The 19,156-nt window shown below is 39.3% G+C and overlaps 1 protein-coding gene across 7 annotated transcripts in view; it reads left to right on the plus strand.

Annotated features, from left to right (window-relative positions):
• The window catches only part of HERC2 (HECT and RLD domain containing E3 ubiquitin protein ligase 2), a 268,401-nt gene that overhangs the window by 52,047 nt on the left and 197,198 nt on the right, over positions 1–19,156 (plus strand). For 6 of the 7 annotated variants that reach the window (XM_086711321.1, XM_086711320.1, XM_086711319.1 and 3 more), the window contains 7 exons: positions 6,937–7,156; positions 10,992–11,092; positions 11,608–11,764; positions 13,599–13,709; positions 14,486–14,657; positions 16,592–16,765; positions 18,359–18,547. In XM_086711321.1, the coding sequence (XP_086567447.1) occupies positions 6,937–7,156; positions 10,992–11,092; positions 11,608–11,764; positions 13,599–13,709; positions 14,486–14,657; positions 16,592–16,765; positions 18,359–18,547 (1,124 nt within the window). Of the gene's footprint in view, positions 1–6,936; positions 7,157–10,937; positions 11,093–11,607; positions 11,765–13,598; positions 13,710–14,485; positions 14,658–16,591; positions 16,766–18,358; positions 18,548–19,156 lie in introns of those variants that run through there. The other variant, XM_086711325.1, reaches the window with a different exon arrangement.

A 19,156-nucleotide genomic window follows, 5' to 3' on the forward strand; every position in this document is an offset into this window, starting at 1 on the left:
AACAGGCCCTAAGACAAAGGTAGACAGATAAGGGTAGTAGCAGACCTATCCACTGAAACTTGGCAGGCCAGAAAGGAATGGCAGGAAGTCTTCAATGTGAAGAACAGAAAAAAATATGCAGCCAGGAATCCTTTATCCAGCAAGTCTGTCATTCAGAATAGAAGGACAGATAAAGGTTTTCCCAAACAAACAAAAACTGAAGGAATTCATCACCACTAAACCAGCCCTACAAGAGATCCTAAGGGGGATTCTGTGAGTGAAATGTTGCAAAGACCACAAAGTACCAGAGACATCACTGCAAGCATGAAACCCACACACATCACAATGACTCTAAACCCGTATCTTTCAATAACAACACTGAATGTAAATGGACTAAATGCTCCAACCAAAAGACATAGGGTATCAGAATGGATAATGAAACAAGACCCATCTATTCTCTGTCTACAGGAGACTCATTTTAGACCTGAGGACACCTTCAGATTGAAAGTGAGGGGATGGGGAATTATCTGTCATGCTACTGGAAGTCAAAAGAAAGCTGGAGTAGCCATACTTATATCAGACAAACTAGACTTTAAATTAAAGGCTGTAACAAGAGATGAAGAAGGGCATTATGTAATAATTACGGGGTCTATCCATCAGGAAGAACTAACGATTATAAATGTCTATGCGCCGAATACGGGAGCCCCCAAATATATAAAACAGTTAATCACAAACATAAGCAACCTTATTGATAAGAATGTGGTAATTGCAGGGGACTTTAATACCCCACTTACAGGAATGGAGAGATCATGTAGACACAGGATCAATAAAGAAACAAGGGCCCTGAATGAGACATTGGATCAGATGGACTTGACAGATATATTTAGAACTCTGCATCCCAAAGCAACAGAATATACTTTCTTCTCGAGTGCGCATGGAACATTCTCCAAGATAGATCACATACTGACTGGGTCACAAAACAGCCCTTCATAAGTATAAAGGAAGTGAGATCATACCATGCACACTTTCAGACCACAGTGCTATGAAAGTTGAAATCAACCACAGGAAAAAGCCTGGAAAACCTCCAAAAGCATGGAGGTTAAAGAACACCCGACTAAAGAATGGGTCAACCAGGCACTTAGAGAAGAAATTTAAAAATATATGGAAACAAATCAAAATGAAAATACAACAGTCCAAACGCTTTGGGATGCAGCAAAGGCAGTCCTGAGAGGAAGATACATTGCAATCCAGGCCTATCTCAAGAAACAAGAAAAATCCCAAATACAAAATCTAACAGCACACCTAAAGGAAATAGAAGCAGAACAGCAAAGACACCCCAAACCCAGCAGAAGAAGAGAAATAATAATGATCAGAGCAGAAATAAACAATATAGAATCTAAAAAAAAAACTGTAGAGCAGATCAATGAAACCAAGAGTTGTTTTTTTGAAAAATAAACAAAATTGATAAACCTGTAGCCAGGCTTCTCACAAAGAAAAGGGACAGGACCCAAATAGATAAAGTCATGAATGCAAATGGAATTAGTACAACCAATCCCTCAGAAATACAAGCAATTATCGGGGAATACTATGAAAAATTATATGCCAACAAACTGGACAACCTGGAAGAAATGGACACATTCCTAAGCACCCACACACTTCCAAAACTCAAACAGGAAGAAATAGAAAACTTGAACAGACCCATAACCAGCGAAAAAATTGAATCAGTTATCAAAAACCTCCCAACAAATAAGAGCCCAGGACCAGATGGCTTCCCAGGGGAATTCTACCAAACATTTACAGCAGAGGTAATACCTATCCTTCTCAAGCTGTTCCAAAAAATAGAAAGGGAAGGAAAACTTCCAGACTCATTCTGTGAAGCCAGCATTACTTTGATTCCCAAACCAGACAGAGACCCAGCAAAAAAAGAGAACTACAGGCCAATATCCCTGATGAATATGGACACAAAAATTCTCAATCAGATACTAGCAAATCGAATTCAACAGCATATAAAAAGAATTATACACCATGATCAAGTGGGATTCATTCCTGGGCTGCAGGGCTGGTTCAACACTCACAAATCAATCAACGTGATACATCACATTAATAAAAGAAAAGATAAGAACCATATGATCCTGTCAATCGATGCAGAAAAAGCATTTGACCGAGTTCAGCATCCTCATCCTTTCTTAATAAAAACCCTCGAGAAAGTCGGGATAGAAGGAACATACTTAAACATCATAAAAGCCATTTATGAAAAGCCCACAGCTAATATCATCCTCAATGGGGGAAAACTGACAGCTTTCCCCCTGAGACCAGGAACACGACAGGGATGTCCACTCTCACCGCTGCTGTTTCACATAGTGTTGGAAGTGCTAGCATCAGCAATCAGACTGCAAAAGGAAACCAAAGGCATCAAAATTGGCAAAGATGAAGTCAAGCTTTCGCTTTTTGCAGATGACATGATATTATACATGGAAAACCCGACAGACTCCACCAAAAGTCTCCTAGAACTGATACATGAATTCAGCAAAGTCACAGGATGCAAAATTAATGTACAGAAATCAGCTGCATTCTTATACACTAATAATGAAGCAACAGAAAGCCAAAGAAACTGACCCCATTCACAATTGCGCCAAGAATCATAAAATACCTAGGAATAAACCTAACCAAAGATGTAAAAGATCTGTGTGCTGAAAACTATAGAAAGCCTTATGAAGGAAATCGAAGAAGATACAAGGAAATGGAAAAACATTCCGTGCTCATGGATTGGAAGAATAAATATTGCTAAAATGTCAATCCTACCCAAAGCTATCTACACATTCAATGCAATCCCAATCAAAATTGCACCAGCATTCTTCTTGAAGCTAGAACAAGCAATCCTAAAATTTGTATGGAACCACAAAAGACCCCGAATAGCCAAAGTAATATTGAAGAAGACGACGACCAAAGCGGGAGGCATCACAATCCCAAACTTTAGCCTCTACTACAAAGCTGCAGTCATCAAGACAGCATGGTATTGGCACAAAAACAGACACACAGACCAATGGAATAGAATAGAGACTCCAGAATTGGATCCACAAAAGTGTGGCCAACTAATCTTTGACAAAGCAGGGAAGAACATCCAATCAAAAAAAGACAGTCTCTTTAACAAATGGTGCTGGGAGAACTGGACAGCAACATGCCGAAGAATGAAACCAGACCACTTTCTTACACCATTCTCAAAAATAAACTCAAAATAGATGAAGGACCGGAATGTGAGACAGGAAACCATCAAAACCCTAGAGGAGAAAGCAGGAAAAGACCTCTCTGACCTCAGCCACGGCAATTTCTTACTTGACACATCTCCAAAGGCAAGGGAATTAAAAGCAAATATGAACTATTGGGACCTCATGAAGATAAAAAGCTTCTGCACTGCAAAGGAAACAATCAACAAAACTAAAAGGCAACTGACGGAATGGGAAAAGATATTTGCAAAGGACACATTGGACAAAGGGCTAGTATCCAAAATCTGTAAAGAACTCACTAAACTCCACACCCAAAAAACAAATAATCCAGTGAAGAAATGGGCAGAAAACATGAAGAGACACTTTTCTGAAGAAGACATCCAGATGGCCAACAGGCACATGAAAAGATGCTCAATGTCACTCCTCATCAGGGAAATGCAAATCAAAACCACACTCAGATACCGCCTCACGCCAGTCAGAGTAGCTAAAAGGAACAAACCAGGAGACTATAGATGCTGGCGAGGATGTGGAGAAACGGGAACCCTCTTGCACTGTTGGTGGGAATGCAAACTGGTGCAGCCGCTCTGGAAAACAGTGTGGAGGTTCCTCAAAAAATTAAAAATAGATCTACCCTATGACCCAGAAACAGCACTGCTAGGAATTTACCCACGGGATACAGGAGTGCTGATGCGTAGGGGCACTTGTATCCCAATGTTTATAGCAGCACTTTCAATAATAGCCAAATTATGGAAAGAGCCTAAATGTCCATCAACTGATGAATGGATAAAGAATTTGTGGTTTATATACACAATGGAATACCACTTGGCAATGAGAAAGAATGAAATCTGGCCTTTTGTAGCAACATGGATGGAACTGGAGAGTGTTATGCTAAGTGAAAAAAGTCATACAGAAAGACAGATACCGTATGTTTTCACTCTTTTGTGGATCCTGAGAAACTTAACAGAAGACTATGGGGGAAGGGAAGGAAAAAAAACAGAGAGGGAAGGAGGCAAACCATAAGACTCTTAAAAACTGAGAATAAACTGAGGGTTGATGGGGGGTGGGAGGGAGGGGAAAGTGGTATGGGCATTGAGGAGGGCACCTGTTGGGATGAGCACTGGGTGTTGTATGGAAAGCAGGTTGACAATAAATTTCATATATAAAAAAAAAAAAAGAACTTTAAAGGGTAGTCCCTGTTTGATAAGGTACTTCCTGACATCAGGGACAAAGCATTGATGGAACCCATCCAGAAAAATGGTTCTTGTCCAGCCCTTCTTGTTGGACAACCAGAAGACTGGCAGCTGGTGTTTATATTTGCGTTTCAAGACTTGGGTATTAGCAGTTTTATGGATAAGGGCAGTCCTGATCATAAGCCTGACTGTATTTGTCTATCCCTGCCTGCCCTAAATCCTGGTGCTCAGTTCTCTTCCTTAGTAATAAATGCTGTTTGTGGTATTTTCTTTTTTTCCAGAATAGAGCACTTGCATCTGCATTAAAAACGTGTTCAGGCAGATTTTCTTTCTCTAGTGACACTCTGAATGGCATCTGGAAACTTGTATGCTTCCTCTTGGTTAGCGGAAGCTGCTTCTCCTGTTATCTTGACGTTTTTTAAGCTAAACTTCTTTCTAAAATTCCCAAACTGTTATTTACTGGCATTAAATTCTCCAGATGTTGATCTTTACCTTCTTTTTGCTTTAAGTTGTCATATAATGACTTTGCTTTTTCTCAAATCACTTTAATGTCTCTATAGGTATGCCTTTCTATAGCAATCCTGCACCCATATAAAAGCTGCCTTTTTAGTACTAGATAAAAGGTATTTCGCATAAAGTGCAATGTTTTTGTGTTTGCTAGTAGTGTAGCTGCTGTGTCAGCTTTATGAATTTCCTTTCCTTTTTTTCACATTGGTTTTTATACTTGATTCATTTATCTTGAAATGGCAGGCAACCACAGCTGCAGACCTCAACCTATGGTCCATATCAAACAGTTCAACCTTTTCTAGTAATGTCTTGACTTTTCTCTGCTTCTTGGGAGCACTTCCAGCATCATAAGTGGCACTATTTATGGGTCCCATGGTGTTATTCAAGGTTTACGGTATTGCACTAAACACAATGAAAGTATGCAAGAGAACTACTAGAGATCACTTTTTACTGCAGTATGCAATTTAGTAGAGAGATGAACTGCTCATGTGGAGATGATTAGCATCTTTTTTGGCATTTTAAGTGGATATTCGGAACACTTGAGCTCACTGCAGTAGCAACAGGAGGTGGTTATGAAATTATTACAGTAGACATTACAGTAAGTCTGTACTGTTGTTAATTTTATGCTGTTATGATTTAATACTGAATCTTTAGATTTGTTTACATTTCTTTTGACTGTGAATGGCACCATGTAGGGACTGTATTTTTGTGTGTAAGTGTTGATAAATTTTAACTTTATAATAGATTTGTGTATATTTTATAGTAATAAATGATAAAATAAACTAGTAGCTACATACATTTTATGCATTCATGACAAACCTATATTTATTTTTTCATATTTGAAATTGGAATATTAATTGAGATTTTTCCTATTTGTGATTTGTCTGTAAGTTTTAAAAAAAATTGTTGCAAATCTCCATAAAATTTTCCAATATATTTATTGAAAAAAATGTGGGTATAAGTGGACCCGTGTAGTTTAAAACTGTGTTCTGTAAGGGTCAACTGTAATTACTTTATTTTTCCCTGAAATATTCCAATAAATATATTACCTTTCATGAGTCATATATGCTATGCAGTTTTCTTCCTTCTTTTCCTTTCCTTTCCTTTCCTTTCCTTTCCTTTCCTTTCCTTTCCTTTCCTTTCCTTTCCTTTCCTTTTTCTTTTCTTTTCTTTTCTTTTCTTTTCTTTTCTTTTTTTCTTTTCTTTGAGAGAGTGAGAGCATGAGTGGAGGAGGGAAGAAGAAGAGGGAGAGAGAGAATCTTAAGCAGGCTTCATGCCCAGTGCAGAGCCTCCTGCAGGGCTCAAGCTCATGATGGTGATATCATGACCTGAGCCGAAATGATGAGTTAGACACTGGGGCACCTGAGTGGGTCAGTCGGTTAAGCATCCTAGGTCATGATTTCACAGTTCGTGGGTTCAAGCCCCATGTGGGGCTCTGTGCTGACAGCTCAGAGCCTAGTGCCTGCTTCGGATTCTGTGTCTCCCTCTCTCTCTGCTCCTCCCCCATTCATGCTCTCTCTCTGTCTCTCAAAAATAAATAAAAGTTAAAAAAAAATAAGAGTCAGATGGTTAACTGGCTGAGCCACCCAGGTGCCCCTATGCTGGGCAATTTTATTGAAACATGTATATTTTGAATTTGGTTATACAGCATGAATATAATGGATAGATTTTTTCTCTGTAGGAAATATGCTGCTAAGTACTGACTTTATAATTTTATGTTAAAAACTTTTATATAGTGTTTCAGAGAGGCAGCATACCATGGTGGCTAGGAATGGTCTGTCTCATATGCTGTAATCCTTTGGGTCACCTTGCACAAATTCTCTGTGCCTCAGTTTCCTCCTCCTTAAAATACATGTACAATACTACCTCTTGATGGTGACTGAGAGGTACTTAATAGGTGTAAGGTGCTTAAAACCATTTTGGCACATACTAAGTATTCAAGTGTTATATATTATTGTTACCATTCACTTTATCATCTTTATAACAAACTATGAGCAAGATATTGAGAGGCTGGGTATTTTCTTCTTGTTTTCTAGATGTGAATGAATTGAAGGAATGTCTTTCTGTGTTGGTTAAAGAGCAGCAAGCTCTGGCCATCCAGTCAGCCACTACCACCCTTTCAGCCCTGAGACTCAAGCAGAGGCTGGTCATCTTGGAACGATATTTCATTGCCTTGAATAGAACTGTTTTCCAAGAGAATGTCAAAGTTAAGTGGAAAAGCAGCAGTATTTCTTTGCCTCCTGTGGACAAAAAAAGGTAATAATATAATGAAGAAGGAATCCTGATACCAGCTAAATATAAAATGCGGGCTGTTTGGTTGAGGAAGTTTAAGTACAAGTTTCAATATAGTCCCTTCCATTCTTGCTTTCCCTTTTTGTATGTTTCATATAATCTGGAGAATGGCTTTGCTAATTTGCTGAGAGTAACAGACTCTGCTTCTTAATCTGTGCCATTATTTAATTTATTTATTTAAAAAATTTTTTTTAATGTTTATTTGTTTTGAGAGAGAGAGAGACAGAGCATGAGCGGGGGAGGAGCAGAGAGAGAGGGAGACGCAGAATTTGAAGCAGGCTCCAGGCTCTGGGCTGTCAGCACAGAGGCCAATGAGTGGCTTGAACTTGTGAACTGTGAGATCATGACCTGAACCAAAGTTGGGCATTTAACCAGCTGAGCCACCCAGGAGCCCCTGTGCCATTATTTTAAAATGCTTTTCTGTCAGTAACTGTGGAAGCCAGTGAAGGTGTAGATAAGCATATCTAGATTTTTGAAAATGGGGCCTGAACATTATATTGTTTTTGTTTTGTTTTATTTTGCTTTTGGATAGGGAATACTCAGATCATAATATTTAGTGCCTAGCTAGTTTAGATGCTTCAGTTTTTTCTTCCTAATGTGATTTTCTTATTCTTTAACTCTTCAAATTTTTTTTTAATGTTTATTTATTTTTGAGAGAGGGAGAGAGAGAGAGTGAGCACAAGCAGGGAGGGGCAGAGAGAGGGGGAGACCTAGAATCCGAAGCAGGCTCCAGGCTCTGAGCTGTCACCACAGAACCCGACGCAGGGCTCCAGCTTGTGAAACACGAGATCATGACCTGAGCCAAAGTCGGTTGCTTAACTGACTGAACCACCCAGGTGCCCCATCTTATTTTTTTATTATAAGAGATGTTTCAGATATATGATTTTTAATATACTGGTGTACATCAGCAGATTGTTCTCAGATGTAACTAGAATGCTTAAGGCTTGTGTAGAGTTTTCTTTTCCCAAAATGTAGCTTTCTACCACACTTTTGTTCTCAGAAGCATCGACTAAAAGATTTCCAGATTTAACTCATATTTTATGTAGTAAAAAGAATTGGTTTTATTTGATTGTAATACTGATTTTTATTCCCTAGAGAGCACATGGAATGTACAGGGGCAGAAAGAAGCAGGGGGGAAACCTTATTTTGCTACCGGGAGACGAGAATTGCTAAATGTATCATGTTTCATGTATTTTTCCTTTTAAATCTAGTTCAAACCACATTACATGTCCTATATTTGATAGTAGTTTTAAGATAAATTAAACCAAGTGACAGAGGAGGATTCCTGCCCATGTGATGATAACCAGCAGCACAGTTCTTTCTTTCTTGGCTGGAGAGTGAGTGGTCTTTGTAGTGATCATTGATCAGGGAGGGGTTCTGCATATGGGGATGATAGATTCTAAGCCTTTTAAGTGTTCCTGTGTGTTTGTTGAATGAAAATGAATTCTCTAAGATGCAGAAGTGTCTTAGACCCCAACTGATTTTTCTTTGTGCTTTTTCCTTTGTGGTGACATAAGAGTTGGTGGGTTAATTGAAATCTGTCTTTCACTGAAGCAAGCAAATTCCTAAAATTAAAAAAAATACATATTTTGAGATAATTATGGGTTCACATGGAGTTGTAAGAAATAGTACAGATTCCTTATACCCTTCATCTACTTCCCCCCAGTGGTAGCCACTTGGAAAACTGCGGTATACTATCACAATGAGGATATTGACTTTGATACAGTTTACTTCTCTTACTCATATTTCCTCAGTTTTACATGTTTTCAACTCAGTTTTTTACATGTTCTCAGTGCATGCATGTGTCCATTGTGTTTCCATACAATTTTATCACAGGTTTGGATTTCTCTCACTATTGCCACAGTTAGAGTACAGGACAAGGAGCCTTTTTATAGCCACATTCACCTCCTTTTCCCTCCCCTTTGCCTTATCCTCTTCAGCCACTAATGTGTTCTTCATGTCTATTATGTAACCTTGGCTTTTTTCAATCAGGGTTACCTCCTTGAGATTCTTTCAAGTAATTGTATGTATCATCATTGCATAGTAAAATTCTGTGACATGGATGTGCCTCATTTGGTTTAACCATCCAGTGAAGGACATAAGTTATTTACAGTTTTTGAGTTTTATGAATTAAAGCTGCTGTGAATATTTGTGGACAGGTTTTTGTGTGAACCTCAGTTTCATTTTTTTGGAATAAATGCCCTGGAGTTCAATTGTTGGGTCTTATGTTTAGGTTTGTAGGTCATTGCTGCGCTCTTTCCAAAATAGCTGTGTAATTGTATAGTCTCATCAACTATGTATGAATGATTTAGTTTCTCCATAGCCTTGTCAGCGTTTGAATTTGTTGCTGCTTTGTTTTAGCCAGTCTGTTAGATGTGTCATGATATCTTCTAAATTTTTGTAGATTTCCTCATTTCTCAATTTACTGAATAGTGGTGGATTTCACCTTTTTTTGTGGAATTAGCAATGGGTTGGATTGTTGACTGGTGTGGATGGGAGTGGGTCTAAGCTATTTGCTTTTTTTTTCCTTGAGTATCTGTAAAATAGAGAGTGACTTATTGAAGATTTAGCAGTTTTTAAACTGTGCAGATTGAGGACTGTTGGGCACTTTCTCAGGGGCCATTATGATTACCTGAGGGGAGCCCCAGTTTCATGCTTTTCCTGGAGAAATTTTCTCCCAGAGGGAGAATAGACTTAGCATGTGTACTTCCCGTTTTAAAGACCACGTGTATTATTATACATATGTATCTTGTAATATTTATATTTCTCATTCAGAAATAAAGTTTAAATCTCCTTAATCCTGTCTCCTAGGCACCCAGTCCCCTCATTAGAGGCAGCCACTAATTACAGTTTCTTGTGTCTCCTCATGAGCTTCCCTCATAGAATTCAGGATTCACAGAATGTGCATACTAGCTGCCTCTCTGGGATCCACACGTTCTTCACTGCTAATTTTACTTGACATTGTATCTTGGGAAGGTCATTCCATATCATTACCTATTTTTCATAGCATTTCCCCCTGATTGTGAAAGAATATTATAGTAAGTTTGAAAAATATAATACATAGTAGAAATATTCAGCCGTATAAAGTTGCATGATTGAGTTTATATTGTACACTTTTTTTGTATTCTAGTTTTTTTTTTTTAGAATATCATGGTATACTATTTGTATAACTTTAAAAAATATGCATATCTTGTTAAATTTACATACAGAAGTAGTAAAAAGCTTAAAAAAGACATGTGAGAATGATAAGCACTAAATTCAGGAGAGGATAAACTCAGCAAGATGAGGGTGAAAGAGAATAGGACAGGTACATGGAGTCTCTACTCCTGGTCAGCACATAGACCTAAAAGGGGCCAAAGCAAATACAGATTCCATAGCCCTAGGTGCAGTCCCGGGAATTTGTCGTATTGTTCTCTCAACGCCCTCACCTGCCTTTTCTTTGCTACATGAGCTTTAATCTCTCCATTTATGTATTTATATGTTGATTTTCTGTTTACCATGTGTGTCTCCCTGACTAATAATATCAGCTCTCTGAGATTATTTTGTGAGAATTTCTGCAAGTCATTTAAAATTCTCTGTAAATGCCTTTTTTTTTCCTTCCTTAAAGAGGGAACTTCCTTTACAAAGAACATTTGGTAAAAGTTTTTAAATATGAAACTAAAAGTCACTTGTGATCCTGCTGTCTAAAGAAATTCAGTGATCACATTTTGGTACAAATCCTTCCATATTATTTATTTTATTTTAGTATTTGCACAGTCCTCTGACCAGTTATCACAACTCCCATGTGTGTTGTCCGCAGTTCCCGACCCACAGGCAAAGGAGTGGAAGGACTTGCGAGAGTCGGATCCCGAGCAGCTCTCTCCTTTGCCTTTGCCTTTTTACGCAGGGCATGGCGATCAGGTATGTGGGCCCAGAGTGTCCGTTCGGTTTCCTCACCACATCAGGAGACTTGGGTTCTCTTCTCAGTTCTGCCACCACATGCCCTTGGGCTGATCCCATATAGTCTGTGTGCCTCATTTTTCTTGTTTGTAGAATGAGAGGCTTCAGTCTATTTGACTTTTCAGGTCTGTTCTTTAAAAAAAAAAAAATAAATAAGAAAAAGCATGTATGTGTTTATATCGCAGGTAAACCACTGTTAGTACATCAGTGCTGATTTATTTTCTAGGAGGACAAGAAGTTAGAATTGCTCATGAGAGAGTCATAACATAAAGAACTGACTTTGGGGCACCTGTATTAAGTTTTAATCTCTTGAGTTCTTGTAGTATCTCATTGAGAGGAAAGTGAGGGATTGAAAATGTGACAGTGGTATCTTCTCACACAGAGGGGTTGGAGGACCATCTGGGAGAGTGGGGAGGGCTTTACTTGTCAGTGCTGCCTGAGGAGTGGATGGCCTCCTCTGATGCATGTGTGCCCAGGTGAAGATGCGGATCTATGCAGCGAGCTATTGCAGGAGTCCCTGGATGCCCTGAGAGCCCTGCCTGAGGCCTCGCTCTTTGATGAGAGCACAGTGTCCTCTGTGTGGCTGGAGGTGGTAGAGAGAGCAGCCAAGTTCCTTAGATCCGTCGTGACAGGGTGAGTTCTTTCTTTTCACATCTTAACTCTGAATGGTTCTAACATGTTTCAGTCTTGTCTCACCTTCTCTTTAGAGCAGGTTTGTGTGTATGTCTCCAGCCTGCCCTCAGCTCTGTTATTCTGGATCTTGGTTTTCAGCTTTTCAAATGTTTGCTTTTGATATTCTGATTAGACCCTGGAAGCTATCATATTGAATCAGATGGAAAAATGAAAAATATTTTTGTAATGTATTTTTTTTCAGGTATTTATGATTTGGGTATCAGTCATTCATTAAGTGAGCACCTATTGGGTGCCTTTCACTGAGAATATGGATGCTACCATTCTGAGTGATGGGTGTTGTCTTAATAGGCAACATGGTACTAAACAGCTACTCAAGATCAAAATGTTTAAACCTCAATCTATTCTTTTTAGTGTAAAAAATTTTTGAATGTGAATCATTTTCTATAAGGAAAACCCTGAACTCTGGTCTTGGGTGTTATATATTTTTGTTAACTTTAAATTTTTAGGTTTTTAAAAAGAAAAAGTATATATACTTAATACGTAATTCAACGCCAAAGACATAATTAGAGGAGAAGTGAGTCTTTTCTCATTTGCTTTGTCAAAAGAGGTCACTGCTCTGCCCCTTCCAATGTGCAAGGACACCTGTGGTCTCTGTGCTAACAGACTGTGAGTTTGGCTCCCTAGAGAGCTGATATAGGCATTGTGACAAGGTTTTGGGCTGGGGGCCCTGAAAATAGGCTTTGAATTACAGTTGATCCTTGAACAATGTAGGGGGTAGAGGTGCCAGCCATTCACGCAGTTAAAAATCCACATGTAACATTTTACTTCCCCAAACTAAACTAATAGCATGTTGACTAGAAGCCTGACCGATAACATGAACAGTGGATCAATGCGTATTTTATGTTGTATGTATTATTTACTGTATTTTTATAATAATACCTTTTTCTTAAATTTTTTGGTATTTCTAAGCTACATGGTTCATCTGTGAGTTTTTTCAAATTGTTGCAAATCTCCAAAAAATTTTCCAATATCTGTATTGAAAAAAAATCTGCATATAAGTGAATTTGTGCAGTTCAAACTCGTGTTGTTCAGGGTTCAACTGTAATTTCAAATATTCAGCTATAATGTTGATGTCAGAAAGCCCTCAGTTCTCCATCTTGGGTTCAGAAGAATTGTCATTTGTTATTGGGGAAAAGTTAAAATATTTATTTGATAAAAGATAAAAATAAGCATAGACATTTTGTCTAGAGTCTCAGGTGCTTTTAGAAGTTGATTTTTCTCCATTTTCATAGAGGGATGTTGATACTCTAATAGCCTTAGATTTCACTGAAAGTGGAAACATATCTAAACATGTTTCTACTCATGATTTGAATAATGATATAAATAATTTTATGCTGTGGAAACTGGAATATGTGTTTTCTAATGTAGTCATCTTTTGTATCAGAAGTCTTTTAATAAAAACATATCTTTTTAAGTTAATTGTATACTTTATTTTTTATTAAAAATTTTTTAATGTCTGTTTATATTTAAGAGAGAGAGAGACTGCATGAGTGGGGGAGGGCAGAGGGAGACAGAGACAGAAGCTGAAGCAGGCCCCAGGCTCTGAGCTGTCAGCACAGAGCCTGATGCGGGGTTTGAACTCACAAGCCAGGAGATCATGATCTGAGCTGAAGTCAGATGCTTAACTCAGGCACCTCGTTAATTGTATACTTTAAAATCTCTGATTAAATTTGAGTAGTAAGTCTCAGAAACTTGATTCTAAATATTAAAAATATACATGCTGTCTTTAAGTTCTCATGTTACTTTGGTCTTGCATCCACTGCTGTCATTTCAGAGATGTTCATGGAACGCCTGGTACCAAAGGGCCAGGAAGCATCCCCCTGCAGGACCAGCACCTGGCTCTGGCCATTCTGTTAGAGCTGGCTGTGCAGAGAGGCACACTGAGGTAAGGGGTGCTGCCGGCTGGGAGCATTTCATGGAACACCTCTGTATCTGAACATCTGTTTCACTTTATGGCATTTCATTGAATCATTTGTGTTTATAAAAATGTGTGGTGTTCTATAATCAAAGAACCGTATCCCAGGACTTTCTCTTCTTTCAAGCCTGGGTACACTTAGGTTTTCTTCACTTCCCTTTTTTTTTTTTTTTTTTTTTAAAGTTTGTTTATTTATTTTTTTAGAGAGCAAGCAGGGGAAGAGTAGAGAGAGAGGGGGAGAGAGAATTTCAAGCAAGCTCTGCACCGTTAGTCCAGAGCCCAATGTAGTGCTCAAACCCATAAATTGTGAGATCGTGACCTGAGCCAAAAATCAAGAGTTGGCACCTTAACTGACTGAGCCACCCAGGCGCTCCTCTTCACTTCATGTTTTATGTTCAACTTTTGTAGTCTAAGACCTGTTCCTTTTTTTTTCTTTTTAATTTTCTTCAAATGATTTTTATTCCATTAGTTTAAGGTCCTAGAAATTCTCTTTAGAAAGTGCTGTTGGAACTTCTTAACTGGTTTTATATTTCTTATCCTCAGAAGGTGGATATGTTGTGCTAAAATCTTGGCATTGATTAAGTGATTTTACTGCCAAGAATTGTTTTCATGGCGTTATTTTAGTTTCCTTTTCAATCTAAAGTATTTTTTCTATTTTATTTAGCTGTCTGCTTTTATTTTTGACAGTCCATGGCAATAAAAGCTAATATGTTTTTACTAGATAATAAAGATATTTTCTCTTTCAGCCAAATGTTATCTGCCATCCTGTTGTTGCTTCAATTGTGGGACAGTGGGACGCAGGAAACTGACAATGAGCGGTCTGCCCAGGGTACCAGTGCTCCTCTTCTCCCTTTACTGCAAAGATTCCAGAGTATCATCTGCAGTAAAGATGCCCCTCATACAGAAGGTGACACTCACGTAAGTACCATAAAAAACCGCTGCCTTTAAGTAGCTTTCTTAATTCAGTTATCCTAAAAGAGTTAGACTTTTATAAACAAAACCAGAGTGCATGTCTGTGGCAGTAGTTGTCTCTAGGGGAAAATGTGTATTTGGTGATGACAATAGTGAGTCAGATGTAGGACAGGTGTGGGATATCATGGGGTGAGTTTCATTTGATGCGGTGGAATATCACTTGAGCATATGGCATCTGTGTGTGTGTGTGTTCTGGATTGTGTATACTTAGTAGGGAGAATGTATTTCTTGACATGTATCAACTTGTACTTTTAGAGAGATTCCTCTACTGCTTTTTGACCATGTAGTTTTCTTTCTGCTGGATTAGAGCCATTTAGCCCTTTGTGTTTGTGGGTTTATTATTACCTGTGTGTTCCCAGTAACCAGTCATGTTGTGCTTTGGCTGTGATGGAGAGTGAGTTTAAGATGCTGTGGAAAATATAAAGAAGGCATGCTCACTTCCATGAAAGAATTAGTAGAGGCATGAAAATGGGTAAAAATTCTGACAATATTTCAAGAACAAAGTGAGAGAGTCAAGCAGGTCCTTATGGGCACTTGCAGTAATAACATGGGGAGGCGGCACAAGTTGCTGAAGCTGAGCTGGTGTGGGATGGAGTGTGTGTTCGGTTCTGAGGATGTGCTCCACCGTGAGGTCGTGTAGTTGCCTAGTGGTTAATGTTTATTTGTTTTGACCTGCCTTGAGAAGTCTGGTAGTCCTTCTCTTCCATGTTACTCCATATACTGTTTATGGAGAAGACAGTTCAACGAGCACCAGCTGTACTGCAGCACAGAGCTAAGTCTGACATACCCACTTTTAAATACATATTATAAAAAGAGCATTGAAAATAGTGGCTTACTTTTTGGCCCTTTCTTTGTGCAGGGCAATGCATGGAGTGTGTCACCTAAGTCATCACTGTGTTTGTCCTAGGAAAACAAGGCTGGTAGCAGAGGAGGGCCTGTCTGGGTCCTGGGTCTGAACCCCTGGGACTGCTTCTTTTTAGAAGTACAAGTTTGATCTTGTAGGTCTTTTTTTGTGGGGGAAGACAGCCATTCCATTATAAAGTTAATTTTCTATCACTTGGCAGTCTTTAATTGTAATAAGGCTTTCTGCCTTTAGAAGAATTAGATTTGGGGTGCTTGAGTGACTCAGTTGGTTAAGTGTCCTGACTCTTGATTTTCGCTCAGGTCATGATCTCACAGTTCATGGGATTGAGCCCTGGTTTGGGCTCTGCGCTGACAGCTGAGGCCTGCTTGGGATTCTCTCTCTCTCTCTCTCTCTCTCTCTCTCTCTCTCTCTCTGTCTCTCTCTCTCCCCCTCCCTCCCCCCCCACTTTCTCCCCCTCACCCTCTCCCTCTGCCCTTCTTCCCCTCTCATTCTCTCTTTTTCTCAAAATAAATAAATAAACAATTTTTAAAAAAGAAGAATTAGATTTACTTAATGTTAATGTCCGAGTAACATTAGGTTTCCTTCAGAGTGGGTGGCATTAGGCTTTGGTTTTCAGTTTGTAAAGCCAGGTTGAGGTGTAGTGCTGTGTTCCTAGGAAGCTTCCTCTGCATTCTGAGGGCTATTGGCCGGGCCAGGGGGGTGGGGGGTGGGGGAGTGGGGGAGTGGGGTGGGGAGCCTGCAGGATGTCTGGACCATGTCATTGACCTGTGTAGAGTATGCACATGCGTGATGGATGTGCAAATGTGCAGGCACTGCTGTGTGCAGTTTTACAGCAGGTGTGTATATATGTAGATGTGTAGGGTCAGTGCATCAGCGGTACTTCTCATCTGATGGCTAAGAGGAGTAGATGATGCACAACTGTGAATACCAAAATATAAAGAGTTGTTAATGGCTAATTGTGTTACTTGAATTTTTTCCAGCGTTTTGAAGATGCTTGTTTACTTTTCTTCTCTAGCTTTTGTCTGGTCCTCTGAGCCCTAACGAGAGTTTTCTGAGATACCTTACTCTTCCACAAGATAATGAGCTCGCCATTGACTTACAACAAACTGCAGTTGTTGTCATGGCCCATTTAGACCGCCTGGCTACTCCCTGTATGCCACCTCTGTGTAGCTCGCCAACATCTCATAAGGTACCTGCGCTAGCAGTGTTTATTCTTTGTATCTTTGTGTGTACTACAGTCATTAGCACCTGTAGGTTCTCATTCTGTGCCACTTTCTCTGGTGTTGGGGGTGGAGCTGGCTTACAGCCTTTTTTTTTTTTTTTTTTTTTTTTTTTTGGAAGTAGGGTCCATGTCCAGTGTGGATCTTTAACTCACAACCCTGGGATCAAGAGTTGGATGCTCCACTAACTGAGCCAGCCAGACACTCTGCTGGTGTACAAGTGTAAACATGTATACATTTTAAGGTATTGTCAGTGGTCAGAGTGAGTGGTGAGCAAGCTGAGGTGTACATGGGTTGAGGACCCAATTCAGTGTTGCAGGTTCCAGATTCAGGAGGTATAGCTCCAGAGAACTCTCCTTTATCCAAACAACCACATGCTGTCCTGCCTTCCTCAGGGAGATTCCAGCGTATTTTTTTGTACACTAGGAGCTCAGAACATGGGCTGTCTGTAATGCTGCTCAGAGCACTGATGACACTAATCTACCTGTGTGTAGAGCCTGCCAGTGCGGGCCACCTGAGGACTTCACATTCACAGTTGCATCTGACCATCACAACACTACCCCACTGTATTGATGAGAAAACTGCCATTTGGAGTGGCAGTGAATTTTGGCAGGGTCACACAGAATAATCCTGGATTTGAATCCAGTTTTTTCTAACTTTTATTTTTAGCAGGATGTGTATTTATCTCATTTTATAGTCATTTGTTTTTTCCAAATAATTATATACACATGGTTCAAAAATCAAAATTAAATGCAGAGACAATGTTATTTTCCTGTCCCCCCACCCACCTGGTTTTGCACCTGCTACTTTTCATTTTTCTAGTCTCTTATATATCCTTCAGTATTCTCTGAAATGAATATATTAGTGGTAGCATGTTGTAGCTTATTTTTGTCACTACACAGTTTGTACCAAGGAGTTTATCAATAAACAAAGCCTCTCTCTTTATTTTAATGCAACTCAGTATTCCATGTATGGTTGTATCATGATATTTTTGTTGGAATCTGTGTGGTCAGAAGTGTACTATTCCAGTAGTGCTGCAATGACCAACCTCGTACATTTGTTCTTGTTCGTGCAAATGCATGCACCAGTGGTGATGTACCTGATGTGGGTGGACACTAGCCGATTATCACAAAATTGTTCACACACAGCTTGATCCTTCTCATCCCCACCAACAGTTGGATACTTGTCTGCCAGCCTTGTGCTTAGGCTTTTAGGTTTCTGCCTGTTATGGTAAAAATGGTAACCTGATATGGTTTGAGCATTTGTTTAAGGTTTACTTGTATTACTTTTTTTTTTTTTTTTTTTTTTTACTTGTATTACTTTTTAATGGGCTCTGTTAAGATGAAGTGCTGTGGAAAAATATGCTTGATCTTACCTGTTAACTGAGGTAATATGGGATGTTTTGAGTTATTTTGATGTTTTGGATCATCTCCTTTCTTTACTTGCTTTGTTTTTATCCCACAGTATCTCAGTGTTACTTTTAGCATAAATTATTGTTTTTTTGACTAAGAAAGAAATTTTCTTGCCACTCTAAACAAAATGTTTACTTTGTTATCTTACAGGGATCATTGCAAGAGGTCATAGGATGGGGGTTAATAGGATGGAAATACTATGCCAATGTGATTGGTCCAATTCAGTGTGAAGGACTTGCCAATCTGGGAGTCACGCAAATTGCCTGTGCTGAGAAGCGCTTCCTGATCTTGTCAAGGAATGGCCGTGTGTACACGCAGGCCTACAACAGTGACACACTGGTGGGTGTTCTGGGCCCAGATTGCTTTCCTTGGTGGGTGGTTTTCTACTACAGGAGCTACAGAGGTGTCTAGTCTTTAAGTCATTTGATTTCTGAAGATTTGGAAACCTCTGTTCAGTGTATTTTATTAGTTTTATTTAATAATCTCAATCATAATTGTTGCCAAAATCTTGGGGCAGAATTTCTTAATTGTTAAGATCAGGAGCTCCTTATAGTAACACTTATTGCCCATTATGAATCCCATTTTTAAACTAACTTTCCATGTGTAAACTCAATTGACTTTGGGGGTGAGGCAGTATCAGATAATCTGAGGAAATTGGGCCTTGTCAGATAGTACATGTTCCTATTAAAGAAAGGTGCTTACATTGTTGAGTTTTCATTGTGTGGAGGTGGCCTAGTAATGTCACAGAGCTCTTGGAGGCTGCCCACTCTTCTGTTGGTAGTGGGCAGGGCATCTAGACAGTTGGGTGGCAGTCTCCATAGGCTCATGTTCTTTCAGTTCCAGGAGCGTTTGTTAAAATAAGATGCATGTTGGGGCGCCTGGGTGGCGCAGTCGGTTAAGCGTCCGACTTCAGCCAGGTCATGATCTTGCGGTCCGTGAGTTTGAGCC

This window comes from Puma concolor, chromosome B3 (assembly GCF_028749965.1).
Source record: "Puma concolor isolate L17-30 chromosome B3, mPumCon1.1.hap2, whole genome shotgun sequence".
NCBI lineage: Eukaryota > Metazoa > Chordata > Mammalia > Carnivora > Felidae > Puma > Puma concolor.